Raw genomic sequence first — 25,706 nt, 5'->3', positions numbered from 1 at the left:
GGGCCACGGTGGCTCACACCTGTAATCCTGGCACTCTGGGAGGCCGAGGCGGGAGGACTGCTTGAGCCCAGGAGTTCCAGATCCGCCTGAGCAAGAGTGAGACCCCGTCTCCATAAAATATACAAAACAATCAACCGGGCATGGTGGCATACCCCTGTAGTCCCAGCTATTTGGGAAGCTGAGGCAGGAGGATCACTTAAACCCAGGAGTTTGAGGTTGCAGTGAGCTATGACGCACTCTAGCCCGGGCAACAGAGCAAGACCCTGTCTCAAAAAAAAAAAAAAAAGAAAAAGAAAAAAAACAAAGCTGCAAACCTCACATCCTATGCCAAAATCAGCTCAAAACGGATCAAAGACCTAAGTATAAGAGCTAAAACCAGAAAACTCTTAGAAGAAAACAGAGGCATAAATCTTCATGACCTTGGATTCTTAGTTATGACACCAAAAGCACAAGCAACAAAAGAAAAATAGGTAAAATGATCTTCATCCAAATGAAAAACTTCTGTGCTTTAAAGAGCACCTAGAAGAAAGTGAAGGGACAACCCACAGAACAGGGGAAAATTTCTGCAAAGTCTGTGTCTGCTACGGCACTGCTATCCAGAATACATTAATATGAAGAAGAATGACTACTCAATAATAAAGACAAACGACCTCATTAAAAGCAGACAAGGGATCTGAATAGGTATCCTTCCAAAAAAGACACACAAGTGGCCAATGAGCAGTGAAAAGACGCTCAACATCAGTGACCCTCAGGGAATTGTAAATGGAAACCACGATGGGATGAACACAGGTGACAACCACTGCAGGGGAGGGGGCAGAGGGACCGGAACCCTCCGGCTTTGCTGGTGGGGACGTCACATGGTGCACCCCACAGATCTTGGCCTTGGCTGGGTCCCTCCTGTCACTCGGATGGCACCTGTCTGGTCCCTCCCCACGAGAGTCCTCCCCTGGCCTCCTGTCACCCTCTCTTTCTGTCTCCCCCAAGACTTACGACTCTCTGCATGAACGGTCTCACTCACTCACTGCCTCCCTGCCCAGCCCCGAGACCGGGATGCCCATTGGAATGTTCTGTGATCAGATGTTCTGTATCTGCACGTTCCACAGCCACATGTGGTTTCAGAGTGCTCAAATGTGGCCAGAGTGACCGAGAAACTGGATTTTTAATCATATTTAATTTTACTAACAACTAATTTAAATTTAAATAAGCACAGGTGGCTAGTGGCTGCCACGTGGCCTGAGCCAGTGGTGGGCTGGGCCTCGCCCGAGCCGCTCCTGGCAGCCCCGGCATCTAGAACAGGGCCTGGCACACGCTCCGGACATTTATTAAATAAACGGAGAGCTGGGGTGCTTCCCTCTGATGCCTTCCGCCTCCACCTCGCCAGCCCCTGCACCAGGGGCTTGACCACGCATCATCTCACGAGATAAATCTCTGACAAGTCTGGAAGCAGGCAGGACCCCCCCCCATCCCCCAGAGGAGGAAACTGAGGCTCAAGAGAGGTCTGTTGAAATGCCCAGAGTCACACAGACAGGGTTTAATTCCAGGTCTGTCCGACATGCACTCCCAGGCTGCTTCCAGGGAGAAATCAAATCATAACATGTGCAAAGGGGTTCATCTCCTAATAAAGAACTCTAAGAAACCAGTGAGAAATGGACCAAGGTTGCAAAGGAAAACCAGGTGGACCGGAAGGAAGCATGGGGGTTACAGGAAGGAAATGCAAATGGCCTCACATACCTAACAAGATGCCCCCTCTCCGAACAGGAACAGAGGTAAGCAAGCCCAGCCACACTGACAGGCGAGGGGCACTCATGGGGCAGTGGGGTGGGGGTGGGGGACACCCCGACACCCGATACATGGGTATAACCCCGCTGCATGGCACACTGCTGCCACTCTGCAAAATCGCAACCACGTTCACCCTTAGATAGGCAGCTGCCATCCTGAACCCACAGATACACCTGCAGGCGTGCAAGGTGATGCTCGTACGTGGTTTTTAACAGCAAAACATCAAAAATATCACCCACGGGGGAAGGTTAAATAATTCGTGCTACATCCACAACGCAGGCAAAAAGAACAAGGATGTTCTCTGTAGGCTGAACCCAAAAGCTCCCTCAGATGCAATTTATGAAAGAAAAACAGACAGGTGGCTTCGGCACAGATCCTCAACCCAAGCACACCCTGGGCAGCTTTGGAAACTAACAAAGGCAGGCCCCACCCCTGCCCAGGCATTGACACCTGTCGGGATTCCCCATGTTGCTCCCACCTGCAACCAAAATTGCAGCCACTGGTAGAAGATGCTCTTGTTTACGGAAAAGGAGAAGCAAAACTAAGAATATATATTCATAATTTGCTTACTTGTATTTTCAGAAAGAAATCCTAAAAGAATCTGGCCAAAAGAAAGGAATAAACATGATCACTACATGAAGAGGAATGTACAGAAGGTAGGTCTTGGGGGAATTTTTATTCTATACTTTTAAGTATTTGGGGAGCCTTGTGAAATAGTCTCTCTTTTAAAAACGAAAATAAATAATTTAAGTAAATCAAATGCTATCGTTGGGCCTGGGACAAAGTTGCAATAAATGTTTGTTAAATGCAAAAAGAAAAAGAGAGGGAAGGAGGAAGAGATGGCTTTAATTATAATTATCATAATTGTAATCACTCTTCTCGGGGTCCATGAAGCAGAACTCGTTGCGAATTAAAAAGCCCTCGCCCAAGGAAGCAAAGATATGCATCAAAATGCTTATTGCAGCCCTGCTTCTAACACACAAAAATGCACGTTAACCCAAATATCCATCAATGAGGCTCTCAGTAAAAAAGTTTGGGCTCAAGTCACCTAACAAAACACTTTGCAGCCATTACATAAGGTGATTCTGTATGCATAATTACTGTTAAGTAAAAAAAAAAAAAATAAGCAGATTTTCTGTAGAACGTTGTCATGTTTCCATAGAAACCGTAAGTCTTTACCTAGATCTATACATCTGTGTCTAGACCAGGGTCCCTTACCCGCCCGACTGTGGACATCCCGGGCTGGGTCACTTGCTGGTCAGGGCTGCCCCGTGCGTTGTGGGATGTTGAGCCGCATTCCTGGCTTCTACCCGCGAGATGCCGGCAGCAACCTCTTCCCAGGCCGTGACAATAAGAAATGTCTCCAGACGCTGCCCCACGCGCCCCGTGGGCAAAATCGAGAACCGCTAATGGGTCCGGAGAGGAGTCTCCCAAGTTATGTACCAGACTCATCCTCCGGGGCAGATTTTCTTTCTAAGCTGTATGTTTCTATCGTATTTTAAATCGTACACATTCGCCGCTTTTGCCATAAGAACAAGGTGACCATTATAAATACACACGATTGCTGAGCGACTGTGGAGTGTGGGAGTCCCAGAGGATGTCAGACCGCGTAACTGGCTGCATCTGGGGAAAGACTCACCCTGTATTTTCTGTACCCCCCTCCCCCCCTAGGATTTGCATTTTTAACAACCAACAGTTTCAACTTCTGTACTGGCGTGGTATTTTCTGTCTGTCTGTCTAAGATCCAAGCCCAAAGATCTCTGGGCAGGAGAGAAGACAGAAATGGGAAGCTGGTCCAAGGCTTTCCAAGGCCTTGGTGAGAAAACAGATCCTCTGGCAACCAGCACTGCCGGGGCCTGTGTGCTCCTCCGGGCCGGCGTCCAAGGCCAGGCTGGGGGACAGAGCTGGGCCCTGGCGCCCCCCCCACCCCCCAGCAAGATGCCCCCACTCCCCCACTGCCAGCGGGCCCTGAGCAAGGTGTTGGCAAACGGATGAGGTGTCACATTTCCACGGCCTCTTCCCTCTTCCCCCAAGAACGGGCTGGCTAGGTGGACAGGAGAAGCCTCCCAGAGCAGCTCCCGGGTGGCCCATGCCGGGCGCTTGGTCTCAGTCAGTGAGAGCAGGGCTCAGGGCCCCGAGGCCGGGGGACCGCTTCACGCACCGCGGGCGGGAGGCAGAAATTCGGGTGCCAAGTCTGCACGGCCCCGATCGTGGTGGGGAGAGAGCCTGGCCTCTCCGGACGAGAGTGGGTTCAAAGTCCAACTCCGCCACTTACCGGCTTTCAACTTTAGGCAAGCCCTCACTGCGTGACCGTGACCCCGTGACCGACAGCGCCCTACTGTTGCGTTTCGGAAGCGTCCCTTTCCCGACCGGCCCTCTGCTCCCCTGTGTGGGGCGAGGCAGCCCAGGCCCAGGCAGGGGAGGGGCCTGCCTACGGTCGCCAGGTCTGCAGGGGCAGGGGCGGGATCCCGTCCCGTTTGGTGATGCTGCGTCACACAGCGGGCGCTAAGGCAGTTTCCACGGGGCCTCCAGAGCACACCGCGCTTCTCCCACCCCCAGACCTCCGTGCCTGCCGCGCCCCTGCAGGGAACACCCTCGCCCCCTCGTCAGCCCACCTGAGCTCCCGCCCGTGCCTCCAGGCTGCGCTCAAGCCGGCACCTCCTCCCGCACACCTGGACACCTTCCTCGGCCTCGTCTCGGGCACCTCACTCTGCGTCCCATCCCTTCCTGGCCTGGGACCACAGGTCCCACCTCCCCACGGAGATCAGGGGCTTCCTGAGGGAGGCCTCGGGGGCTCAGACTCCTTCCCTACCTTGGTAGTACTTCACTCAGCAGACTGGGCTACTAGAAAGTGGCCCACAGGCCGGGCGCGGTGGCTCACGCCTGTAATCCTAGTACTCTGGGAGGCCGAGGCGGGCGGATTGCTCGAGGTCAGGAGTTTGAGACCAGCCTGAGCAAGAGCGAGACCCTGTCTCTACTATAAATAGAAAGAAATTAATTGGCCAACTAATATATATAGAAAAAATTAGCCGGGCATGGTGGCGCATGCCTGTAGTCCCAGATACTCGGGAGGCTGAGGCAGCAGGATCGCTTGAGCCCAGGAGTTTGAGGTTGCCGTGAGCGAGGCTGACGCCACGGCACTCACTCTAGCCTGGGCAACAAAGCGAGACTCTGTCTCAAAAAAAAAAAAAAAGAAAAGAAAAAGAAAGTGGCCCACCACCTATCGATAACTTGATCAGATCTGGGTTCAAATACTAGCTTTGCCGCTTGCCGCTGTGTGCCCTGGGGCAAGTTACTTAGCCTCTCTGAGCCTCCATTTTTCCACCTGTCCAGGAAGATGATCACGTCTGCAGCAGATGTCGTCAGCACCCTGCCCGCTCGGAAGTACATGCCAGTGCAAAAGATGTCCTACTGTGTGAACCACTGAACACGGTGACAGCCAGGGCGGAAGAGTCTGAGTGTTAATAACTCAGAAACAGCACCAGGCCAGGACAGAAGGAATTGGGAAACACACACTGCAGGTCCCTTGCTCCTTGGATAGGACAACCGAGAGATGTCATTCAGTGCTGCCTCCCAGGGGTCCCCCGTGAGGCTGAGCCCCCGGTGCCCACAGAGGCCCAGCATCAATCACCTGCCTCACTGCCCCGCTGCCCGGCCAGCTCCTCCTGGAATCGCCTCTTAAGAAACCCCCCGCCACGATCTGCCTCTGCGGGAACCAAACCGCCCCGACCCCTCTTTTCCATAACAACGAACACACTACAACAGAGCGGTATACAGAAGGAGCTCAATGAAGCTATCACTGATACCCACCATCGTCATTCTAGATGCCAGAGGTGTGAAACCGGGGGCCCCGCGGCTGTCTACACAGCATGGTTCAGCACGCTGCCCCCATTTCCCAAGGGGGGAGGGATCCACATACAAATCTGGATTTTATGATTGCTTTGGCACGAGAGGTCTGCCGTCTCTGGCCACCATTCCCCCGCGTCAAGAGCCACGCAGACGCAGCTGCCCCTCGGGAAGGGCGCGCGCTCTCTGCCGGCCGCGGCCCCACGCCTCTCGCAGTCTGGCGCCCCGCCCGGTGCACCCACCGGGCCCACGAGGGAGCCGGGTTCGAATCCCGGGCCTAGATGCTCACTCAACGCTGGACAAAACTGAAAGAGCCTTCGTACCCACCTTGTGGCCGGCTCCGGTCCCCGACTCCCGCCAGCAGGGCCCCGCTGTGGTGGCCGGGCCGCCCCTGGGGGCTTCTCTCCGCCTCTCCCGGGCCCCGTGCGTGGAGGACAGGCCCTCTCGGGTGGCGGCAGGGGGCCCCCTCTCCGGACAGGCCCTCTTGATGTCCGGCGGCGACCGAGTGCAGCCAGGCGGGGGGTCGCCCCTCGGGGCCCCAAAGCGCTCCTCTGCCCACTCGGGGGGTCTCCTCAGGCTGCCTTTCTTCCGGTCGGGGGGCGGCGAGGTGGGCGGCCCGCTGACCCTGCCGCCCGGGGCCTCCCCACCGCAGGGCTTCGCCGCGGCCGGGTAGTCCTGACAAATTGCGCCGTGCTGGGCGCCCGCAAAGGCCTTTCTGTCGTCCTCGGGGATGCCCGGGACCTTCTCCTTGGGGCCCGCGGGGGGGACGGGCGAGGCCCCCGAGGGCGGCTCAGGGGGAGCCGCGGGCGGCCGCACCCACAGGGGAGGGCTGGGCTTCGTGTCCGGGCTCACCGCCGCCGGCCTGCCCGAGCCGGGAGCCGAGCTGCGCCCCGCGTCCGCCAAGCTGGCAGGTTTCCGGGCCCCCTCTGCTTCGGGTCCGTCCCTCGTGCTCCCCCTCCTCCTCCTCGGTTCCACCCCGCCCGGCAGGCCCGGCCTCTCCCAGGGCGGCCAGCAGCTGGGCCCCCCCACCCGGCCCTCCTCCCGCCCCCGAGCCTGGCCCGGGACTCGGGCGGACAGCTCCTGGTACTCCGCCACCAGGGCGTCGACGTCCAGCACGCTGGCTCTGTAGCCGTCTCTGAGCTTCCCCGGGAACGTCTCGCTGACCGCCTGGGTCCTCCTCCTGGCCAGCGCGTCTTTCGGACGGCTCCTGAGCGCCGGGGCCGTTTGGGGAGCGCCGCCGCCGCCGGGGGACACCTCGCTCCCGCCACCCTCCCCATCGTTCCGAAAGCCAGCGCCATCCTCTGACGCCCGGTGACGCAAGAGCGCGTCCACGTCGATGACTTTTTCACTAGAAGGTTCCAGAACCCTGTCCCCGGTTGGTAAGGGGCAGTCTGCCAGCTTCCGGTGTCTTGAAATGCGTGCATGTCCACGCTCTCCCCCCCTAGCCCGGCTCTCGCCGCGCTCCGTCTCCGGTGGCTCTTCGTAGCTAAGAGAAACCAAAGCGGGTGTGGACGCACGAGGAGATGGAGGTGGAGAGGTTTTTCTGGAATGTTCTAGCAAGCTGTCAAGCCCTGATATAACAACACCCTTTGCCCTTTGAGTGTCGGGAATCTGGTAGGTCACTGCAAAAAACGTTGCCTTGGGTTCCCCGGGTGACCCTTGCCTCGCGGTGGAGAAAGGCCGGTCCTGCGAGGCACCTGGGTGCGCCTCCCCGGCCTCCGCCCTCCCGTGGGGCGGTGGAGGCTTGTTTGAGGCACCGGCTGTGGGGGTCGGGTCATCGGCCTGGCTCTCCTGCACCCTGGGCGAGTTCTTTGGGGTGAGGAAGCTGAACGTGTCAAATTTCACGTCGTGGGGCAGAGTCCGCCGCCTCCACCGGTCTGTTCTCTGGTCGGGGGGCCCGGCCCTCCAAGCCCGGGCTCCAGGCCCCGCCGGCACCTGGGCCGGCCCTGGATCCTCCTCGCTGGGGGCCGCAGGGCGGGGCCCTTTCTGCCCAGAGAACGTGTCTGGACGTGCTTGTGCTCGGGAATCGGGGGGCTCGGCCTCAGCCCCGTGAGGGGCATCCGGGGGCCTCCCCTGGGGTGGACCGCCCCGTGCTTCCGCTCCTGGCTCTCGCCCGGCCCGTCCAGGCCCCTGCTGTGGGGCCTCCCAGACGGCGGCCCTGGTGGACCTCGCGGAGGCGGCCCCGGGAGCACAGGACTCTTCGCCGCCCACCGAGGTGGCTCTATGCCGGCTCCCCGCCGCCCCACCTGTCCACCCGGGCGACGGGCGATCGTCCCCAGTCTCGTCCTGCCGCTCCCAAAGGTCAAGCTTTGGCCCGCCGGCCGCCTCCTGTGTCCCCCGAGCTTCCCAAATCAAACTGGCCCGAAGGACGGACCCCACCTGAGCTCCCGACCCACACCTCGGGTCAGCCGGGGCGACCTCTTGGGACAGCCGCCTCCCGTCCAGCGAGGTCCTGGCCCTGCCGCTGCGGAGCGCCACCGCCTTCTCCTCGGGCGCCGTGGCGACGGCCTCGCTGTGGGCACGCTCCCCGGCCGTGTGCACGACGACGTCATACCTGGGCTCCACCCTCTGGGCCACGGCGGGGGGCTTTTCCCAGCGCCTCAGCGAAGGGCTGCTGCTGAGCTTCTCACCCAGAGCGCATCTTCCCCAGAGAGGCGCGTGACACCGCCCCGGCTCGCCGTTCCACAGGGCGGTTCGCCCCGATCCCTCTGTCCCGGGACTGTCGAAGCCCCTCGGGTCCTCTTTCTTGGCTCCTGTCACTTCCAGCAGGTCGTTCCCCGGCCGGGGGCCTTTCTGGGGCCTGGGTTCCGGGACGTGTGCGTCCGCCCGGTCAGTGGGGGCCGTGGTCAGGAGATGGCGCCCCGTCAGGTCAGCCACCGTGTGTCTCTCCACGTGGTGCTCGAACACCGTGGCCCACACGGTCTGGAAGCTTCCCTCATCTTCCGGAGTGACGTCGGGAGTTCCCGCCGAGCTCTCACCGCCAGAGTGATCGGGGTCTCTTTTGGAACTATCCTTCCGCTCCGTCTGCCTCGACTTCTCCCGGAGCGTCCCAGGCTTCCAGTGGCTTCTCGGAGCAGATGCCTCCACCAGACTGTGCCCCTCCGTTTGCTGGAAAAAAGAAAACAGCCCGGCATTACAGGATTGACAACGGAAAGGACCAGGAGAGGGGGTTGAAATGGCTGCTTATATAATTAAAACGATGAAATGCCATAAAACTATAAAGACCAGAGACACCCAGTGTGGGGGAGGATGTGGGGAAATGGACACTCGGATACTGTTGGGAAGAACGTAAATGTGGGAGACTTCGGGGCAATGTGGCATGCCTATTTCCCTCCAGAACTCCTTCTTTGTCCATGTGCCCAAATCTACATGAACAAGGAAGTTCAGGCAGCACTGTTGGTGAAAGCAACAGAACACAGCAACAACCCGAAGGCCCGCCACCAGGGCACTGGCTGAATAAACTTTGATCTATCCAAATAATGGAATATGCACAGGCATTTGCACCCACCGGAGGAGGTGAATCCTAACGTCAGGACACCTTTGTCTTGCAGGGAGAAAAGCAGACAACAGAACAGTGTATGTATGATAATACCGTTTTTAAAAACTGTATATGTAGGTAGGTACACGCATACACAGACACGAAGATAAACACTCTAAAGAAAAGATACGAATAAAACTGTGAGCGCAGGGGAAGTGGGATGTGAGGATGGGAGGCAGGAATGGAGATGGGAACATCTTCCTTTAATCTCACACCCTTTGGTTCTATTTGATTTTTATAATATGCATATATTACTTAATAATTTTTTAAAAATCTTTTGTCGTGTTAGAAATCAGTCTACTTCAACAAGTTAAATATAGAATTGCCACATGGCCCACCAATCCCCCTGTGGGGGTATGTACCTAAAAGAACTGAAAACAGGTGTTCAAACTACAACTTGTACATAGTAGCAGCATAATTCACAATCACCAAAAGGCGGAAGCAACCTACATGCCCAGTGATGGATGAACAGACACAGACAACGTGGTACGCAGCCATGCACGGAATATTATTCAGCCACCAAAAGGAACGAAGTACCGATTCATGCTACAATGTGGATGAACTTTGAAAACAGTATGCTATGTGAAAGCAGCCAGACACAAAAGGCTACATGTTGTCTGGCTCTATTTATATGGAAGACCCAGAACAGCTGAATCCATAGAGACAGAAAGATCAGTCGTTGCCAGGAGCCGGGAATAGGGGATGGGGAGAGACTGGATACAGGGTTTCCGTTTGGGGTGATCAAAAGATTCTGGAACTAGACAGTGGTGATGGTTGTGCAACACTGAGAATGTACTAATGCCACTCAATCGTACACTTTAATGTGGTTATAATATGGGCTGGGCCGGTTTGCTAACCCTTACCAGGGGTCCTCAAACTTTTTAAACAGGGGGCCAGTCCACTGTCCCTCAGACCGTTGGAGAGTGTGCACTGCGGGCCCGGGACGAGTCGGCTGCTCAGCAGGACAGGCAGCGGCGGCAAAAACACCAGCGGGCCGGATAAATGTGCTAGGTGGCCGCATGTGGCCCGCGGGCCGTAGTTTGAGGACGCCTGCCCTAGATGGTGGAATGCCATTGAAGAATTCTAAAAACATATTGATTTTAAACTTTGTTTATATTTTACTATGTAAATTTTACACAAGTAATATACGAATCCATTCTCATTATAAAGGAATCTAGGCCGGGCGCGGTGGCTCACGCCTATAATCCAAGCACTCTGGGAGGCCAAGAAGGGCAAATTGCTCGAGGTCAGGAGTTCAAAACCAGCCTGAGCAAGATCCCATCTCTACTAAAAATAGAAAGAAATTAATTGACCAACTAAAAATATATATACAAAAAATTAGCCGGCCATGGTAGCACATGCCTATAGTCCCAGCTACTCGGCATTAGGATTGCTTGAGCCCAGGAGATTGAGGTTGCTGTGAGCTAGGCTGATGCCACGGCACTCACTTTAGCCTGGGCAACAAAGGGAGACCCTGTCTCCAAAAAAAAAAAAAAAAAGGAATCTAAACAATACAGACAAAGCTCAAATTTTTTTCCTCCCTCATGGTCACCTTTCTGGATAACAACGTTATCAATGGGTTATAAACCTGAAAGAGGCTTCTTTTCTCCTTGTATTAGTTATATATTTAAGCACATATATGTGTATATATATATATACAAAACCAGCCTGAGCAAGAGCGAGACCCCGTCTCTACTATAAATAGAAAGAAACTAATTGGCCAACTGATATATATATAAAAAATTAGCCGGGCATGGTGGTGCATGCCTGTAGTCCCAGCTGCTCGGGAGGCTGAGGCAGGAGGATTGCTTGAGCCCAGGAGATTGAGGTTGCTGTGAGCTAGGCTGACGCCATGGCACTCACTCTAGCCTGGGCAACAAAGCGAGACTCTGTCTCAAAAAAAAATAAATAAAATAAAATAAAATGGTATATTTTGTATTATATATATTTCACCACATTAAACACACATCCTCAAAGTCTACTTATAGAGATGAAATCTCATTATATTTAAAGCAAGCGTTTACTTATTAACTTTTCCTTTCTCGAAGGTTTTCAAACACGCACAAACGTACAGAAAAAAGACTAAACCAGCCTCAACCCATCCCCCCAGAGCTCTTGCTCTTGTTGTCACCATGGTATTTCAATGAAAATAAGAGGGACGTCACTTAAACCGAACCCTCTCCTAACCACTTCAAAGAAGTGATTCCGAAGACACAGGGATATTTAAACTGGGGGGGGGAGGGGGGCGGGCAAAGCGCCCCCCCCAGCCCTCCCCACCCCCGAGCATCCCACCCAAAGCTGGCCCACCCGGTTGGGGAGTCACCGTGAGATGGGCGCAGACGCGCCTACAGCCAAGCAAGCACTGGGGTTCTTTTCAAAATTCCGCAGAAGTTTCTGAAAACATTAAACATGCACCTGCCACGTGATCCAGCCACTCTGCGCCCAGATGTTCACCCAAGAGAAAAGAAAGCCCAGGTCCCTACGAAGCCCCATGCGCAGATGTTCACGCAGCTTCATCCGTAACGGCCCCCACGCCGGAAACACTCCCGCCTTCCACAAAGGGGTAGATGGATAAACGGTGGTCTACCCACGCCCTGGGACACCAGCCAGCAACAGAAAGGAAGGAACAAGGGATGCACACCAGGACAGGCCCCACCTCAAATTAACTACTCCGAGCGAAGGGACAGAGGACTGGCTCCATCTACGTTAAAGTCTAATGCAAAGCAATCTGTAGCGACAGGATGGACAGGATGCAGGTCTGCAGTGGGTGGCCTGCGGGGGCAGGGCTGGGAGGGAAGATGACAAAGTGGCGTAAGGGAACTTTTGCATGCGACGGGAATGCTCGTCGCCCCGCCTGTGACGGAGGCTTCATAGGCGTGCACACGTGCAGCCACTCGCCAACTTGCATGCTTTAAACACGTGCCTTTGCCATGTGCCAGCGGTATCTCAATACAACTTTAAAAAAATTAAGACTGCAGAAAGCATCAAACACAAACCAGTTACGCCTGGCAGTTAATTTCCAAGCTTTCTCTTGTTAAACAGATGAAATAAAATATATATATATATATACACTTTTTATTTATTTATTTATTTTTTATTCTTATTTTTTTTGAGACAGAGTCTCGCTGTGTTGTCCAGGCTAGAGTGAGTGCCGTAGCATCAGCCTCGCTCACAGCAACCTCACACTCCTGGGCTCAAGCAATCCTCCTTCCTCAGCCTCCCGAGTAGCTGGGACTACAGGCATGTGCCACCACACCCAGCTAATTTTTTTTTATATATATATATATATATCAGTTGGCCAATTAATTTCTTTCTACTTGTAGTGGAGACGAGGTCTCGCTCTTGCTCAGGCTGGTTCTGAACTCCTGACCTCGAGCAATCTGCCCGCCTCGGCCTCCCAGAGAGCTAGGATTACAGGCGTGAGCCACCGGGCCCGGCCTATATACTTTTTAAATTGCTGGCCACGTACCTCTTTTTTTTTTTCCTATGGCTAGGTCAGGGAAAGGGGTCAGAGCCACGATGAGGAAACTTTGAGGGAGTTTCTTTTAACATTTTCGACCTGAATTTTAGTGTCTTATTGAAGACACTCAAGCAGGCACTCTCCTATAAAAGAAAGCCATGCCCCTCTGCTCTTTGCAAAGAAACAATTAAATGCCTGACAGTCACATTCGGGAGCAGCATTTAACACCTGCGAGTGGGGACTCGGAGCCCACCACGCCAGAAGACGACTTTGAAAGTCCCGACGTCAGAGGAGAGAAATGTTTTACTGTGCGTCACAGGTTTCTGGTTCTCTCCCGGGTCCAGCAGATCACCCGGTAAGTGTAAGTGGCCACTGGAAAGCGAGACGTGCCCGACGCAGCCACTCCTTACCTTGTCCCTCGGGTCCCTAGGAAGCTCAATGCTCAGCCTAGCACCCTTCTCGAGTCTGACGTCGTTGCTTGACGCTGAACCTGAAAACCTGGTACAGAGATCCGAGTTACTCGGATGGAGCCAGAAGCCGGGGTCCCCCGTAGCCCACATGCCGCCAGCTCAGGAGCCCCAGGGTGAAGCCGGCTTTGGCAGTGTCAAAGCCACACCAGCCGATGTCCCTCGAGAAAGGACATTTCCTATCCAGCTGCCCAGAGGAGAAGCGCCGGGTGGGGACAGCCTACCTGACACACAGCATCATCGGTCGGGGTGCAAGGGGCCCGGGCTGGGGCGAAGACACAGCTGCTAGCCCCAGCTCTACCTGCCTCCTTACTGGGGAGCTCGGTCGGGCTTGCGACCTCACCTGAGCCTCTGTCTCTTCATCTATAAAATGGGGATAATTAACACCTCCCCGTCCCTTTTATAGGGCAGATAAGAGGCTACCCAAGGCCCTAATGGCTACATGAGGGCGTTTAGGGAAGAGTGAAGATGCCCCAGGAGGGGTAATTAACAGCTGCTGTTGGCGGCAATCCAGGCAGGGCAGCAGCCCCTCCACCGTGGGCTGTCACCCTTCCCTCAGTCTCCCCGCATATCAAGGGCAAGAGGGAGTGGGGCTAGACTCTTTCCCTCTCTGAAGAGTTCTCTGGTGGAAATGCCGGAAGATGAGGCACGTGCTTAGCTCGGGGCCGGGGGCTTTGGAGAAAAGGAAGGGAGAAAAACATGAACCACTTACAACTTGACCCCAACCTAGCAACCCAGAGTCTGCGTCCTGGGAGGTGTGAGGCTGTGGTTGTGTTGTTGCTAAACTAAGAGCCTCAGTTTCCCCACCTGCCTGAGGGGAAGTCACGCGGCCCCTCCAAGGCACGATGAGGACACAGTGAGAGGGAGCACGTGAGGGCCCTGGCACGGGTGCCCCTTTCTCTGCTGCCTTAGCTGGGGGGTTCTCAGGCCTGGCTTCGCAAGAAACCCACTTGGAAGCTTTTAAAAACCACCGAAATATAAGCCCCTCCCCAGACCAACTGAATCAGAATCTGTAGGGGTGGGGCCCAGGCCTGAGTATTTGTTCCAGATGATTCTAACGTGCTGAGTGCCACTGGTCTAACCGTGGCCGGGCCGGCTGCCCCGGTTCCCAGCGCCGGGAGGGCAGCCTGCCCAGACGTCCTGCCCCTGCAAGCTCCACCCCGGACAAAGTATGTTGGTGGCATGCATGTTATTAACGAGCACGCTGATCACGCCTGGTGGCATCTCCCTGTCGGTGGCCACTTGTGGGAAAACAGGTGTGCCAAGTTTAGAAAGTCGTTATTAACCAGCTGGATCAATAACACCATTTGCAGCCGCAGTCCTGCATTATCTCTATGTTTGTGCCTCCATCCTTTTAGGGGAGGTCTTAGTATCATTCCCATTTTCCAGGTCAAGACACTGAGGCTCAGTGAGGGGAAGCACCTGCCCAGGTTATCCTGACTCCTCTGATTTTATATTCCGGGCCACTCCCGGAGGCTTAGGCCTCCATCTCCCCATCCAATGGAGACAGGCGGAGCTGGAATGGCGCCTGGCTTCAGCTTGGTTGGGCTTTCTGGCCTGAATCTGTGAAACGGGCGGCTACCTCCCAGTGCACGCACAGGTGCACGCAAAGCCGAGCAGGCCAAGCATACCGAGCTCTAGCCCCCACTGCTGGCCAGACCCAGAGGGGCTCTGGTGGGCGGCAGCCCAGGGCCGAGGGAGGGAGGCGCGTGGAGCGTCCACTTACAGCTTGGTCAAATCCGCGGACAGCGGCCGGGCCTGGAACGTTCTCCTCCGGACCGCGGGCTTCGTCTCTGAGCTCTCGGCAGCCCAGCCTCTGACCCGCGCCTGCACGCTCACGGCCCCTTTCCCGGGCTCTGGCGCCTCCGGTGGGGGGTCGGGGGAGGCTGAGGGGGGTCCAGGCCCTGCTGCCAAGGCCAAGGTCACGGCCACCACGGTGCTCTCCTCCCCAAATAGGCTGATGCGCTTCTTGACGCTCCCCCTGGAGGGGACGCCTTCGGCCGCTCTGCCCTTGACCTCGGCGAGGTCCGGGCCCCGTCCTGGCACGGGTGAAGGGGGCTCGGGCGCCTCCTCTGGCTCCCGGGCCAGCCTGCCTTGCTCTTCCCCCCAAGGACTCCGGTCTTCCCCGGGGGAGCCCCTGGCTGCGCCCCCCGGGGCTCGGGGGCTGCTGGGGCTGCCAGTCTCCTGCTGCAGAAGCACCTTCTCCTTCCGTTCCTGGATCTTCTTGGCCACCTCTAGGAAGTCGGAACTGGGGTCACGGCGGGGGGCCTCTGGCCTGGCCACACGCTGGCTGTCCGCCCTGGGCTCCGGGGCCCGGCGCTCGGGGGTGCCGCCCTCCTCGGCCGCCCTCCTCAGCAAGGCCTCCCTGCTCTCGAACCGGGCCGTGAGGTCCATGGACAGAGGCCTGGCCTTCCTCACCCACGTCTTCTCGGGAGGGGTGGGGGGCGTTTTCCCGGCCGAGGCCGCCCCGCCGGGGCCCGGCAGCGGAGGCTGGCTGGACTCCACGAAAATGGCCGACACGGGCCTCCTCTGCAGGCGAGGCCTGGGCTCCGGCGCGGGGCTGGCCGCGGCGTGCTCCTCGCCGCCGGCCTTGGAGAGCGCCGGGCCCCGGCCTGCCTCCTCCGGGACCCCGGACGGCCTCGCGTCCTGCGGCAGGGAGGCCGGTCGGGGAAGGGTCCCCGCCGGCTTGCGGGCGGGCACGGTGGGCTTGGCGGCCACCTCCGGCCGCGAGCCCGAAGGGGGCTCATGAGACCCGCCCGCCGTGGCCCCCTGGGCCCCCTCGCTGCTGACCGCCTTCCCCAGAGCGGGGCCGGTCCTGGTGGTTTCGAAGAGGATCGTGCTGGTGGGGCTGGGCCGCAGGGGCACGGCCTTGGGGACCGGGGACGAGCTTCCTCTCGGGCCCTCCCCGCCCCCGGCCTCCCGCCCCGCCCAGCCGGGCACCCTCCCGTCCAGGTCCTTAGCAGCCAGCCGCTCAGACGGCCCCCCGGAAGGAGCCAGGCCAGTCGGACTGTGCTGCAAAGAGGGCGCGGCGGGCGTCGTGTCCGGGGGGCCCTGCTCCCTGCAGAAGGGCTTGGGGGCGAGCCGCGGCAGGGGCAGCCCCCGGGCCGGGCTCCGCAGCGGGCTCCTCGCCTCTGAGAGCCTGGCCGTGGGGGCCCTGGAGGAGTCGCCAGCCTGGCAGAAGTAAGTCCGCTGCAGGGTCTCCTCCTTGCCGATCTCGCCGAGGCCCGGCATCACCGTCAGGGACGTCATGGAGCCGACCTCGACCCGTGTCGCCATGGTTATGCTCGTGGACCCATGGGGATGAGGAACGTTGGGAATGGAGGAGCAACAGCTGAGAAAAAAAAAAAAACGGAATTGAGGGCACGGTCCGTGGTGTCTGGGTTGCGGCAGAGTGGACTGGGGGACCGGGACAGAGAGCCCTGGGTTAGGGTTCTGGACCACGGCCTGGCGCTGACCTCACCGGGCGGGCCCGGGCCTGCCCCTCCACCGCCTTGAGCTCCGGGCGACGGGAGGGACCGAACGGCCGTCTCTGAAGCTCGTTCCAGCTCAGAGGCTGTGGAAAAGACACTCGCCCGAGGACTTCCCCTGACTCGGCTCGTCTCCGGCCAGCTCTCGGGGTAAGAAGGGACTGTCTCTGCCGGACAGACCTGGAACCAGCTCAGCCAGGCGAGGCCACTAGCCCGCAGCCCCTCGGGAAGGAAGAGGGGAAGTCAGGACTCGAACCCAGGTTCGACCCAGAGTCACACCACACAGGCTCCCGGCATGAGCCCCAGGGAGGGCGTCCTCAGGGTCCCTCGGTGCCGTTGCCCTATGTCCCCACTGCAGAGCCTGCACGTCAGGGACCCCCGCTGACCCTTGCCCCGACCCCGTGCCCAGGAGGTGAGCGACCACCGCAGTTCACGCAGCTGCCCCAGAGCACCAGTCGCTGGGGGCACGGGGAGGGGAGTGGCCACGACGGGACCCAGGCCTCAGCCACCAGCCCCACCAGACCGTCCCTTGGTCCCTTTACTTTTCCCTCCCCAACCTTTCCAGATACCATTAAAAAAAAAAAAAGAATAATCAGCCATCTCATTTTTTCCCACTCAATTTGCTGTTATTTGTTTGCCTTTAGGATCCTTCCTGTAGAACACCTAATTTTATGCCCGCTGACTCCATATTCTGTTTTGAAAATCTACTTATTTATTTACTGTTGGGCACAGGGTCTCACTGTGTTACCCAGGCTGGAGTGCTGTGGCGTCATCACAGCTCACAGCAGCCTCCGACTCCTGGGCTCAAGCGATCCTCCTGCCTTGGCCTCCCGAGTAGCTGGGGGACAGGACCACAGGCACCCAGCCTGGCCTTTGTGTTCTTCAAAAGGAAAGGGACGGCGAGGGCTCAGCACAAGTAGGACCCTGAGCCGAGCCCGGCGCTTCCCGTGTTTTACACGGTCCCTCCCCACAGCCTTATCGGGCGGGCCTGACCACCAGACCCCGTCTTGCAGAGACTCGGGGCATAAGCGCCCTGTTCCTGCAGTCGTGAGATCCGTCTTCTCAAAACGGGAGCCCTCCTCCCTCACTGATCCTCCGACAACCCCGAAAGGCAGGAGCGACCGCCACCTCCCTCTCGGGGAAAGGGGCCAGAGAGGCCGCCAGGCCCACTCACTGCCACACAGCTGAAGCCTGACCCCAGGTCCGGTCCCCCGCATGGCCCTGCCTGTGTAAAAATTATGTCGTATTCCTTCCCGGCCTAGCAGAGTGCCGGGCAAGGCCCCTGTTCTGGATCCGCAGGCACCTGTCACACCAGTGTTTGCTTTCCCGGTAAAACTGCCGCCAACGGAGGGGAGGGTGTCTCAGCTACGCGCCGGCCTCCTGCTCCCCCTCCTCGGGGTGGCACGCTGCTCCCCGTCTCCCACTCTCTCGGCAGCCTCCACGGGAGACTGGCAGGCAGATTTGGGTGTTTTCTCTCCCTTGCACGCTCAGTGGTGCTGACGGGCTCCATCGCCCCAGACCGGAGGACACTGTCTAGACCCAGTCGGAGGCAGGAGAGACATCAGACACGCAGCATCCGAGAATCGGAGGACTTCCGCCTGCAAAGACCCCAGGCAGAGCCCTAGGGCTCCGCATCCGGGCTGTTCCCCTCCACGGCCAGCTTCCCCCGTGACCTCTCGAAGCCCCGCTCTGCGACACTCACGCGGCCCAGGCAGGCGGGAGGCAAAGGACAGAGGCGACATCCCCGGGCAGAGCCCACCGGCGCCCTCCACCCGCTGGGCGAGCGCCGGCCCCACTTACCCGAGCCGGCAGGCCCCGGGCGGGGGGTGTGCCTGCCGCAGAAAGCCGAGGGTGTCACACCTCATCGTGGTCGGCGCTGTCCGCACGCTCCCACGGCCTGAGCGGGTGGGGAGACGCCGTGCGTTCCGGCGGGCTGAGAGCCGCGGGGCTGGGGAGACGGGGGACGCCGGCCCCGGCTCCGCAGCTCCGGCGGTGTGTGAACAGACGGCGCAGAAGCTCGCAAGCTCCAACTGCATCCGCTGGCATCTCCTCCAGCTAGGAGGACGGATGCTCCCTTCGGCTTTTCAATTATGTAGCCTTCCATATACGTGCGCATAAATAGTGCGGAGCCCACAGCAGGTTCTCCGCGAAAACCTTCCCTGCTTCTCTGGTGCATGTTTTTGGACCACCCAGTACATATACAAAGAAGGGCGGGAAATAGCCCTGCACACCCACGGAACTCACGGTCTTGTGTAAGAAACTCACACACACACACACACACACACACACAGAATTACAACCCTGCGGAATAAATGTCACGGTTTATAACAGCACCAAAGACAAAGCTATCGACGCATAAATAATTGTTGAGTGAATAAACGAACGAATGATGAAATACTCTGCCTCCACTTCTCACTCTTCTGAAATGCCAACTAAGTCTAGATGCCACGAGTCTCATGACAAATGACACCAAACCGCCTGGGACACAAGACGCGTCGCTCTGGCCGTGGCTAGCGACAGAGCCCCAGAGTGGAGACGCGCTCAGATGGAGGCCCCACCCACCAAGCCCCACGAAGGGACCCCCCACCAGTCCCGCTGGGCCCCAGGGAGGGGCTCCGCCCTAGGGCGGGCCACTGCCACACACCCGCCACGACCACATGGACCGCACGCCCTCACGGGAGCTCATCTGCCCAAATGTGGAACAACGGATGTCCCCCTGCGTGGCTTTTGCTGGGAAGAGCCGCCCAGAGCAACTGTGGCTGAATGGGGATTGATGGCACACAAATGTCACCCCCTTTAGAGTCCCCGGACCCACTGCAGTGGCTACTCTGCATGCAAGGAAAAAGGTAAAGGCAAGAGGAAGTGAGGAGATCGACCACACCTAAGTCCACACCCCTGACACGGAACGTGCCTCTGCCCCCTGCAGTCTGCGTAATGGCTTCGTCTACCGCTCGGGTCTCCGCGTCGAGGGCCTAGCAAAAGCCTCGGATGTGAATATAAATCAATGAATCAATTAATAAGTCCACGAACAAAGGAAAGTAAAATAAGTTTTTAATCCCGCAGTAGTAGATGGTTCAATAATATTTTAAAGTCCTTCCCAACCCATGGTCCTCAGGTTTTCGTTTAACCTGCGGTAAAACACAAGGACACCGATTTGACTACAGGCTTCAAAACCTTGCTTTAGAGGTAGCCCATATGTTACGCTTGATTTAATAGCTGTTAGTGTCTTCCCAAACATTTCAGAAGTGCACTCGCACACGGGCCAGCTGCTACTTATTCCTAAGGTGGACGGGCTCAGTTATTTTTTTTTTTAATCGTGCATCAGCTCAGCACTGCGGCCAAAACCAGGAAAGCAGGAAAACAGAGTCTGAGCCATCTCTGGTTCACACATATCCTCATCACGGAGGTCAGCGTGTGGGGCAGGCGGGGAGCTAGGCGTCCACCTGGGAGGTCAGGAGGCTGGTGGACCCGGAGAGAGGTGACGTCAGTCTAGCCACAAGCAGCGGGTATAATAGCAGTGGGTATTTTCTTGCTCTTGCTCAACTTGCCAACTCCACAAGCTGGATCTCCCAGGAATGATCTGCAAAGTTCAAAATTCCCATTTCCTGCCATTTCATGCAGGAAAAAAAAAAAAAAATCACCACTCATCTGAGAAGGGCGTCCCCCAAAGCAACAGGTGTTGAAATGACACAGGAGTCATTCGAAAGCGTTCATTCGTCCATCCTCCTGACCCTCCTTCTGCAAACACTTCCCAAAGCGCCAGGCTTTGTGCTCGGTGCTGGGGCTCGTGGTCTCCTGGGGAATCCGAGAGATCCGCAAGAGAGAAGGCAAGAAACAGCGCTTCCACTCAAAACCAAACCGCTTGGCAGCTTTTCTCCCAGTCTCAGAGGCGTTGATTCATTCTAACAGCTGCTGAGGCTCTTTCATAATTACACCCTTAAATCCGAGCCGAGAGCTCCCCAGCCATTCACTCAGCCATCTCTGGCTGCCGCTTCCTGGGAATGCCACCATCTGGTGAGGGGCGTGGGCCGGTCCTGACACCTTCCAGCATCTTCCGGAACGTAGCCCTGGGCCCCCCAACTCTGCAAGCCCATCTTGTGCGGGGCGCTGTGGGAACAGCCAAGAACGGATTGGCAAAGTGCACGCTCGTGTCCTGCCGGAAGAGCAGGGCTGCAGTGAGCATCCGATCTGCCCGCCCACGGGCCCCGGATGGAAAAGGCCCAACCAAAATGCCAAGTGGCGACCGGAGCGCGTGCATCCTCTCATCCCTGTCCCCACGGCTGCCGCCCTGGCGCCTGCCTGCCTTCCCTTCTTCCTTCACCCCAGTACACAGTCACTGAGTACCTACCACGGGTCGGGCGCTGGAGACACGGCAATGAACAAAACATACGGAAACCTGCTTGAGCTGACGTTCAAGGATACAGGAGAGAAGAAAACAAACAACATAAATAAGTGAAATATATAAGCAGTTAGTTGGATAAGTGATAATAAAGAAAGGAATTTGAGATGGGGTGGCCAGGGACGTCCCTGAGAAGGGACGTTTAAAATCAGCCTCCTTCCTGCCACAGCTGGGGCCCCACCAGTCTATTCCAGCAGCAGCCAGAGGGATCCTCGAATATGCAAGCACCAGGATGTCTCCTCCACGCTCCAAGCCCACGGGTGTCCCCCACTGCCCTCCAGATGAAGATCAAACTCCTGTCCCTGAGGCCTGGTGGGATCCAGAGCCTCTTTATCTCACTGGCTTCGGTCTGATGGTTGATAGCACGCATCGGTCTGTCTATCTGTCTGTCTGTCACACACACATACACTCCAGCTCAGTGAACCCCAGACATGTCATGCTCCTCCCCGACTTCACACCTGTGCACTGCCATGTCCTCCCTGCCTGGCTAATCTTTATTCCTCCCTCCGTTCCCATCGCCATAAGGCCACCTCCTCTAGGAAGCCTTCCCTGATGCCCTAGGGCTGGTTCAGGTGCCTCCTCCTGTGCTCTATCTAGTATCTCACTCCCTGTGCGTCCCCCTTGCCCAGCACTGACAGAAAAGGTGGGGATTATCTCTGTTTCCTCCACTAAACCGTAAGCTCCTGGCACAAGAAGCGCCCCGGGTCCGTTCACAGCCGCACCCCCAGAGTCTGACACCGAAACAGGCATAAAATCAAGCGTGCAAATGAAGCACCTGAAGGGAAAACACCCCCGAGAAAAGAAAATAACAACAACATCCGAGGCAGGGGTGGGTGTGGAAAACGGGTTTGCCCATCCGCCGCCCCCAGGGACAATGTAAGTTATAAAAGCAATTGGCAACACTCGCTTTCAACGCTGGCTGAGTCTGCCTTCTGTCATCAATCCAAGCAGTAACCTGGTGCTATTCAAATTATTGCCACCAGTCCACACACTGGGAAAATGCAGCCCAGAAGCAGCCAGTTTCTGATCTCGCTGCTAGTGAGGGGGAGAGGTAGGGTTGAAATTCGGGTCTTCTGACAGCAAATCTAACGTTTTCCCCCTGCATTCCTCACCCCCCACCCCCCGCAAAGAAATATTTATTTTTAACTCAGTAGTCCCATTTCTAAAAAAAAATGTATCCTATGGAAGTAACCCGAAAGAAAAGCTACGGGCACAAAGATGTCCTTTGCAGTGTTATTTATCCGCCCGCAGCAAGAAGGCACCCCTGGCCATAACCCCTATTTGAAATAACCCAGGACGCACAGCGTGTGAAACGCCGCGACAGTCGCGGCCTGTCAGCGTCCGCAAGTAAACATCACTGGCCAGGGAGTCAGAGCAGGGTGGTTTTAGTCAGGGAACCATACATTGTACCACCTGGTGTACCTGGGATGGTACGTTGGACCATCTGGGACCATCTGGTGTACCTGGGACACAGCATTCTCTGACTCTCCACGGCAGGGGTCCTCAAACTTTTTAAACAGGGGCCAGTTCACTGGCCCGCAGACCGTTGGAGGGTTGCTGGAGAGTGTGGTGCACACTCCACGCATGCGCACTGTGGGCCCGGGATGAGTTGATTGCTAAGCAGGACAGGCAGCGCCGGCAAAAACACCTGGAGGGCCGGATAAATGTGCTAGGTGGCCCTCACGTGGCCGGCGGGCCGTAGTTTGAGGATGCCTGGTTTGTCCAGGTTTGTACAATAAATTATCCCATCACCCTACTTTTAAAAAATTATGGTAGAAATCACATAATCTCCACTACTTCAACCATTTCAAAGTTGCTCAGTGGCGTTTAGTAAATTCACAATATTGTGCAACCATCACCTGCCTGCTGTTTCCAAAACATTTCCATAACCCCAAAGGAAATCCCATACCCGTTAGGCAGTCACTCCCCATTCCCCTCTCCCCCAGCGCCTGGCAACCACTCATCTGCTTTCTGTCTCCAAGGATCTGCCATCTCTGGATATTTCGTAAAAATGGAGGCTACATCCATCCATCACCCTAGTAAGTCTCAGGATGTCCCCAACGGGCCGCGACAGCTTGGGCGAGCCCCTCCATTTTAAAGATTCTGCGATTCCGACTTGGCTCAGCCCGGAGGTTCATCGGTCCTGCATTTTCCACTTTTCTCTGGGACTGACACCCCCACCCGCTGGAGACCACATTTCTGGATTCTGGGGTGCACATTCTAAATCTCCGCCTTCCCCATGCTTCCTTAGAAACAGCTGGTGCTCGATGAAGGATTGTTGAGGGGCTAAATAAAAATTCTTACTCCCCTGTTAAGTCTCCTATGGAGTGTGGGCTATTTTTGTTAAGAACGGGCTTCATCAGCATAGTCCTGACTTCCGTGAGTAAGTCCCATCATTAGAGCTGAGCGCATCTGATGTTCCCAGCTCTGGAGTTCGGGGAGAAGCTTGAGGTGGCTCCCCTCAGACTCCCCCGGGACCATCAGATGTGGGTGGCATGCACACGGGAAAAAGAGTTTTGTGGTGTATTAAAAGACTTTGACAAATGTTGGGTCCACAAAGCAGGCGTCTCCCCAGCACGACTTTTCAGACCCTTTAATGTGCTGACTGGCATATTGTACCCTCCGAAGCACAATCCACACTGCGTCGCCCCAACACCCCTTGTCCAGGTGCAACTGCTGTGCTGGAGAAAGAATGATACAACTTATCTTTAGCCCTCTCTTTAAACATCCGCCTTTTCAATTTCATTGGCCTGTTCCTTCCTACAATTTGTGCTATTTTTGGACAGGCTGACCACTCATGGAAACAATTAACAAGCTGCTGTTTTTTGTGTGTGTTTTTTTCTTATTTTTCTCTAGATCAGAAATTGGCAAACTAGAATCCACAGACCAAACCTGGCCCACTGCTTGGTTTTGTAAATAAAGTTTTATTGGAATACAGTCATGCCCATTTATTTCTGTATCACCTGTGGCTTCTTTCAAGAGCCGTTATCTATGGCTCTGTCTTAGGGATGGAGTTTAGTAGTTGCAGCTGAGGCCGTATGGCCCAGAAAGCCTAAAATATTTACCACAGCTCTTTACAGAATCAGTTTGCTGCCCCTGTTCTAGATTGTGGCCCAGTGAGTCCTCTGAGAGACTGGACTCCCCCAAGGGTGGGACATCCTCCTCTTTCAAATACTCGAAGCTCTTACAATACCCTGGCCGAGACTCACACCTCCATTAGACCTCTTCAGGTGGGTCCACATGATAACTACAGAAAAGTCCTAAAATACAGAGAAGCGACAGTATTTTTAATAATCCTAAACCCCCATGAGCATTCTGATGTACAGCGACCTGGGCATTTGCAATGAAAATAAGGAACTTTTGGTCGAAATTCAAATGGAATTAGATCATGCATGCTATTCAGAAACTCGTTTTTGTTGGTGGTGTTTAATTTCAAACTATATCGTGAACACCTTCCACATCAATAGCTATGCACCCCATACAGGGGTTTCTAACGCTTTTGTGGTTATTCCACTATGTGGCTATCTCATCATTATATAACCCGTCCCTCACTATTGGGTCTTCAATGGTGCAACTTTCCAACTGTTGAACATTAAGCCAATACTAAAGGGAATGCTCACAGGCAATTTATTTTCCCAAGATAGTAATAAATTGCTGCCTAAAGTGGGCTATCTGGTTCAAAGGACACACACCTTTTCTAGAACGTTGGATACACGCAGAATCTCCTCTAAGGGAAACACTTCCCACGCTGAGTCAGTTCAGAGCTGCAGAGTCCGGCGTTTTCGACCTCTCCCCTGGGGCACGCCCAGTAAAAATGTCTAATGAACAATAAACCAGGCCCTGCCCACGCTTGGAGCTTTAAGGGCTCTGCGTTATAACAGGATCAGCACAGCCTTAACTAGAAGGTTTCCAAGGGTCACTGGAACAGCTCACTGCGAGCCGTGAGCCTGGGACCGGCCTGGAGGCTTGTGCGGCCTGGCATTGGGAGCAGGAAGGAAGACCCAGCCCTGGAACTGACATTCCGGGCGAGCAGAGGAAACTCGACTCCAAGGCTCCATTCAACATAAAACACAGCTGCACAATGCCGGACTCAGAAAAACATGAGCACGACACGCTCTCTCCTTAGGGAGCCTGAGAAGTGCATATTGCATTTCAGAAAAATAATAATTCCCTCCAAGTACAAGTAGATTTCTGAAGGAATCAGCTTAAGTTGGCCCAAGAGCTGTCTTATGTGCAAAGCTCAAACCCTGAAAATGTCTGATCATGTCACTCCCCAGCTCTAGAATCCCCAGTGACACCCACTGCCCCTTGCCTTGGGCAAGGTAGTCAAGACCCCCCTAAAGCTAATCTTGTCTATGCTGCAGGCCCCGACCAATACTCCCAGGTCCTCGAATGGGTCCCACGACTTGAATGTCCTTTTCATGTTTTTCCTTCTGCATGGACAGCCCTTCACCCAGCGCACGATTTTTCTATTTGCCTGAATCCTACCCATCCTTTTAGAGCAGTTTAGATGCAGCCTCTTCCAGGAAGCCTGTGCTGATTTCCCAGGCCAATGTGACCTCCTGGGCAATTCACCTGATCGAAATGCCTCGTATCACCCGAGGCTCCCACCCTTGCAAGATACACGCCCACCACTACACCCCACCCAGCGCACAGGCACCTTCCGTGTGAGCTGCCCGCCCCAGAACCCACTGGGTGCCTGGCACAGGTAAGGCAGAGTGGAAGAGTGCCGAGTTCCTCAGAGGTGGGA

The 25,706-nt window shown here is 56.0% G+C and overlaps 1 protein-coding gene across 1 annotated transcript in view; it reads right to left on the bottom strand.

Annotated features, from left to right (window-relative positions):
* KIAA1671 (KIAA1671 ortholog) overlaps positions 1-25,706 on the bottom strand; it is a 186,192-nt gene that overhangs the window by 114,902 nt on the left and 45,584 nt on the right. Inside the window, exons 2-4 of the mRNA XM_075996649.1 lie at positions 14,817-16,421; positions 13,034-13,121; positions 5,953-8,733 (exon numbers count right to left, since the gene is read on the bottom strand). Of these exons, the coding sequence (XP_075852764.1) occupies positions 5,953-8,733; positions 13,034-13,121; positions 14,817-16,366 (4,419 nt within the window). The 5' untranslated portion in view covers positions 16,367-16,421. The remainder of the gene's footprint in view (positions 1-5,952; positions 8,734-13,033; positions 13,122-14,816; positions 16,422-25,706) is intronic.

Source organism: Microcebus murinus, chromosome 22 (assembly GCF_040939455.1).
Source record: "Microcebus murinus isolate Inina chromosome 22, M.murinus_Inina_mat1.0, whole genome shotgun sequence".
Taxonomy (NCBI): Eukaryota; Metazoa; Chordata; class Mammalia; order Primates; family Cheirogaleidae; genus Microcebus; species Microcebus murinus.
This window is presented reverse-complemented; position numbering and strand designations above follow the sequence as displayed.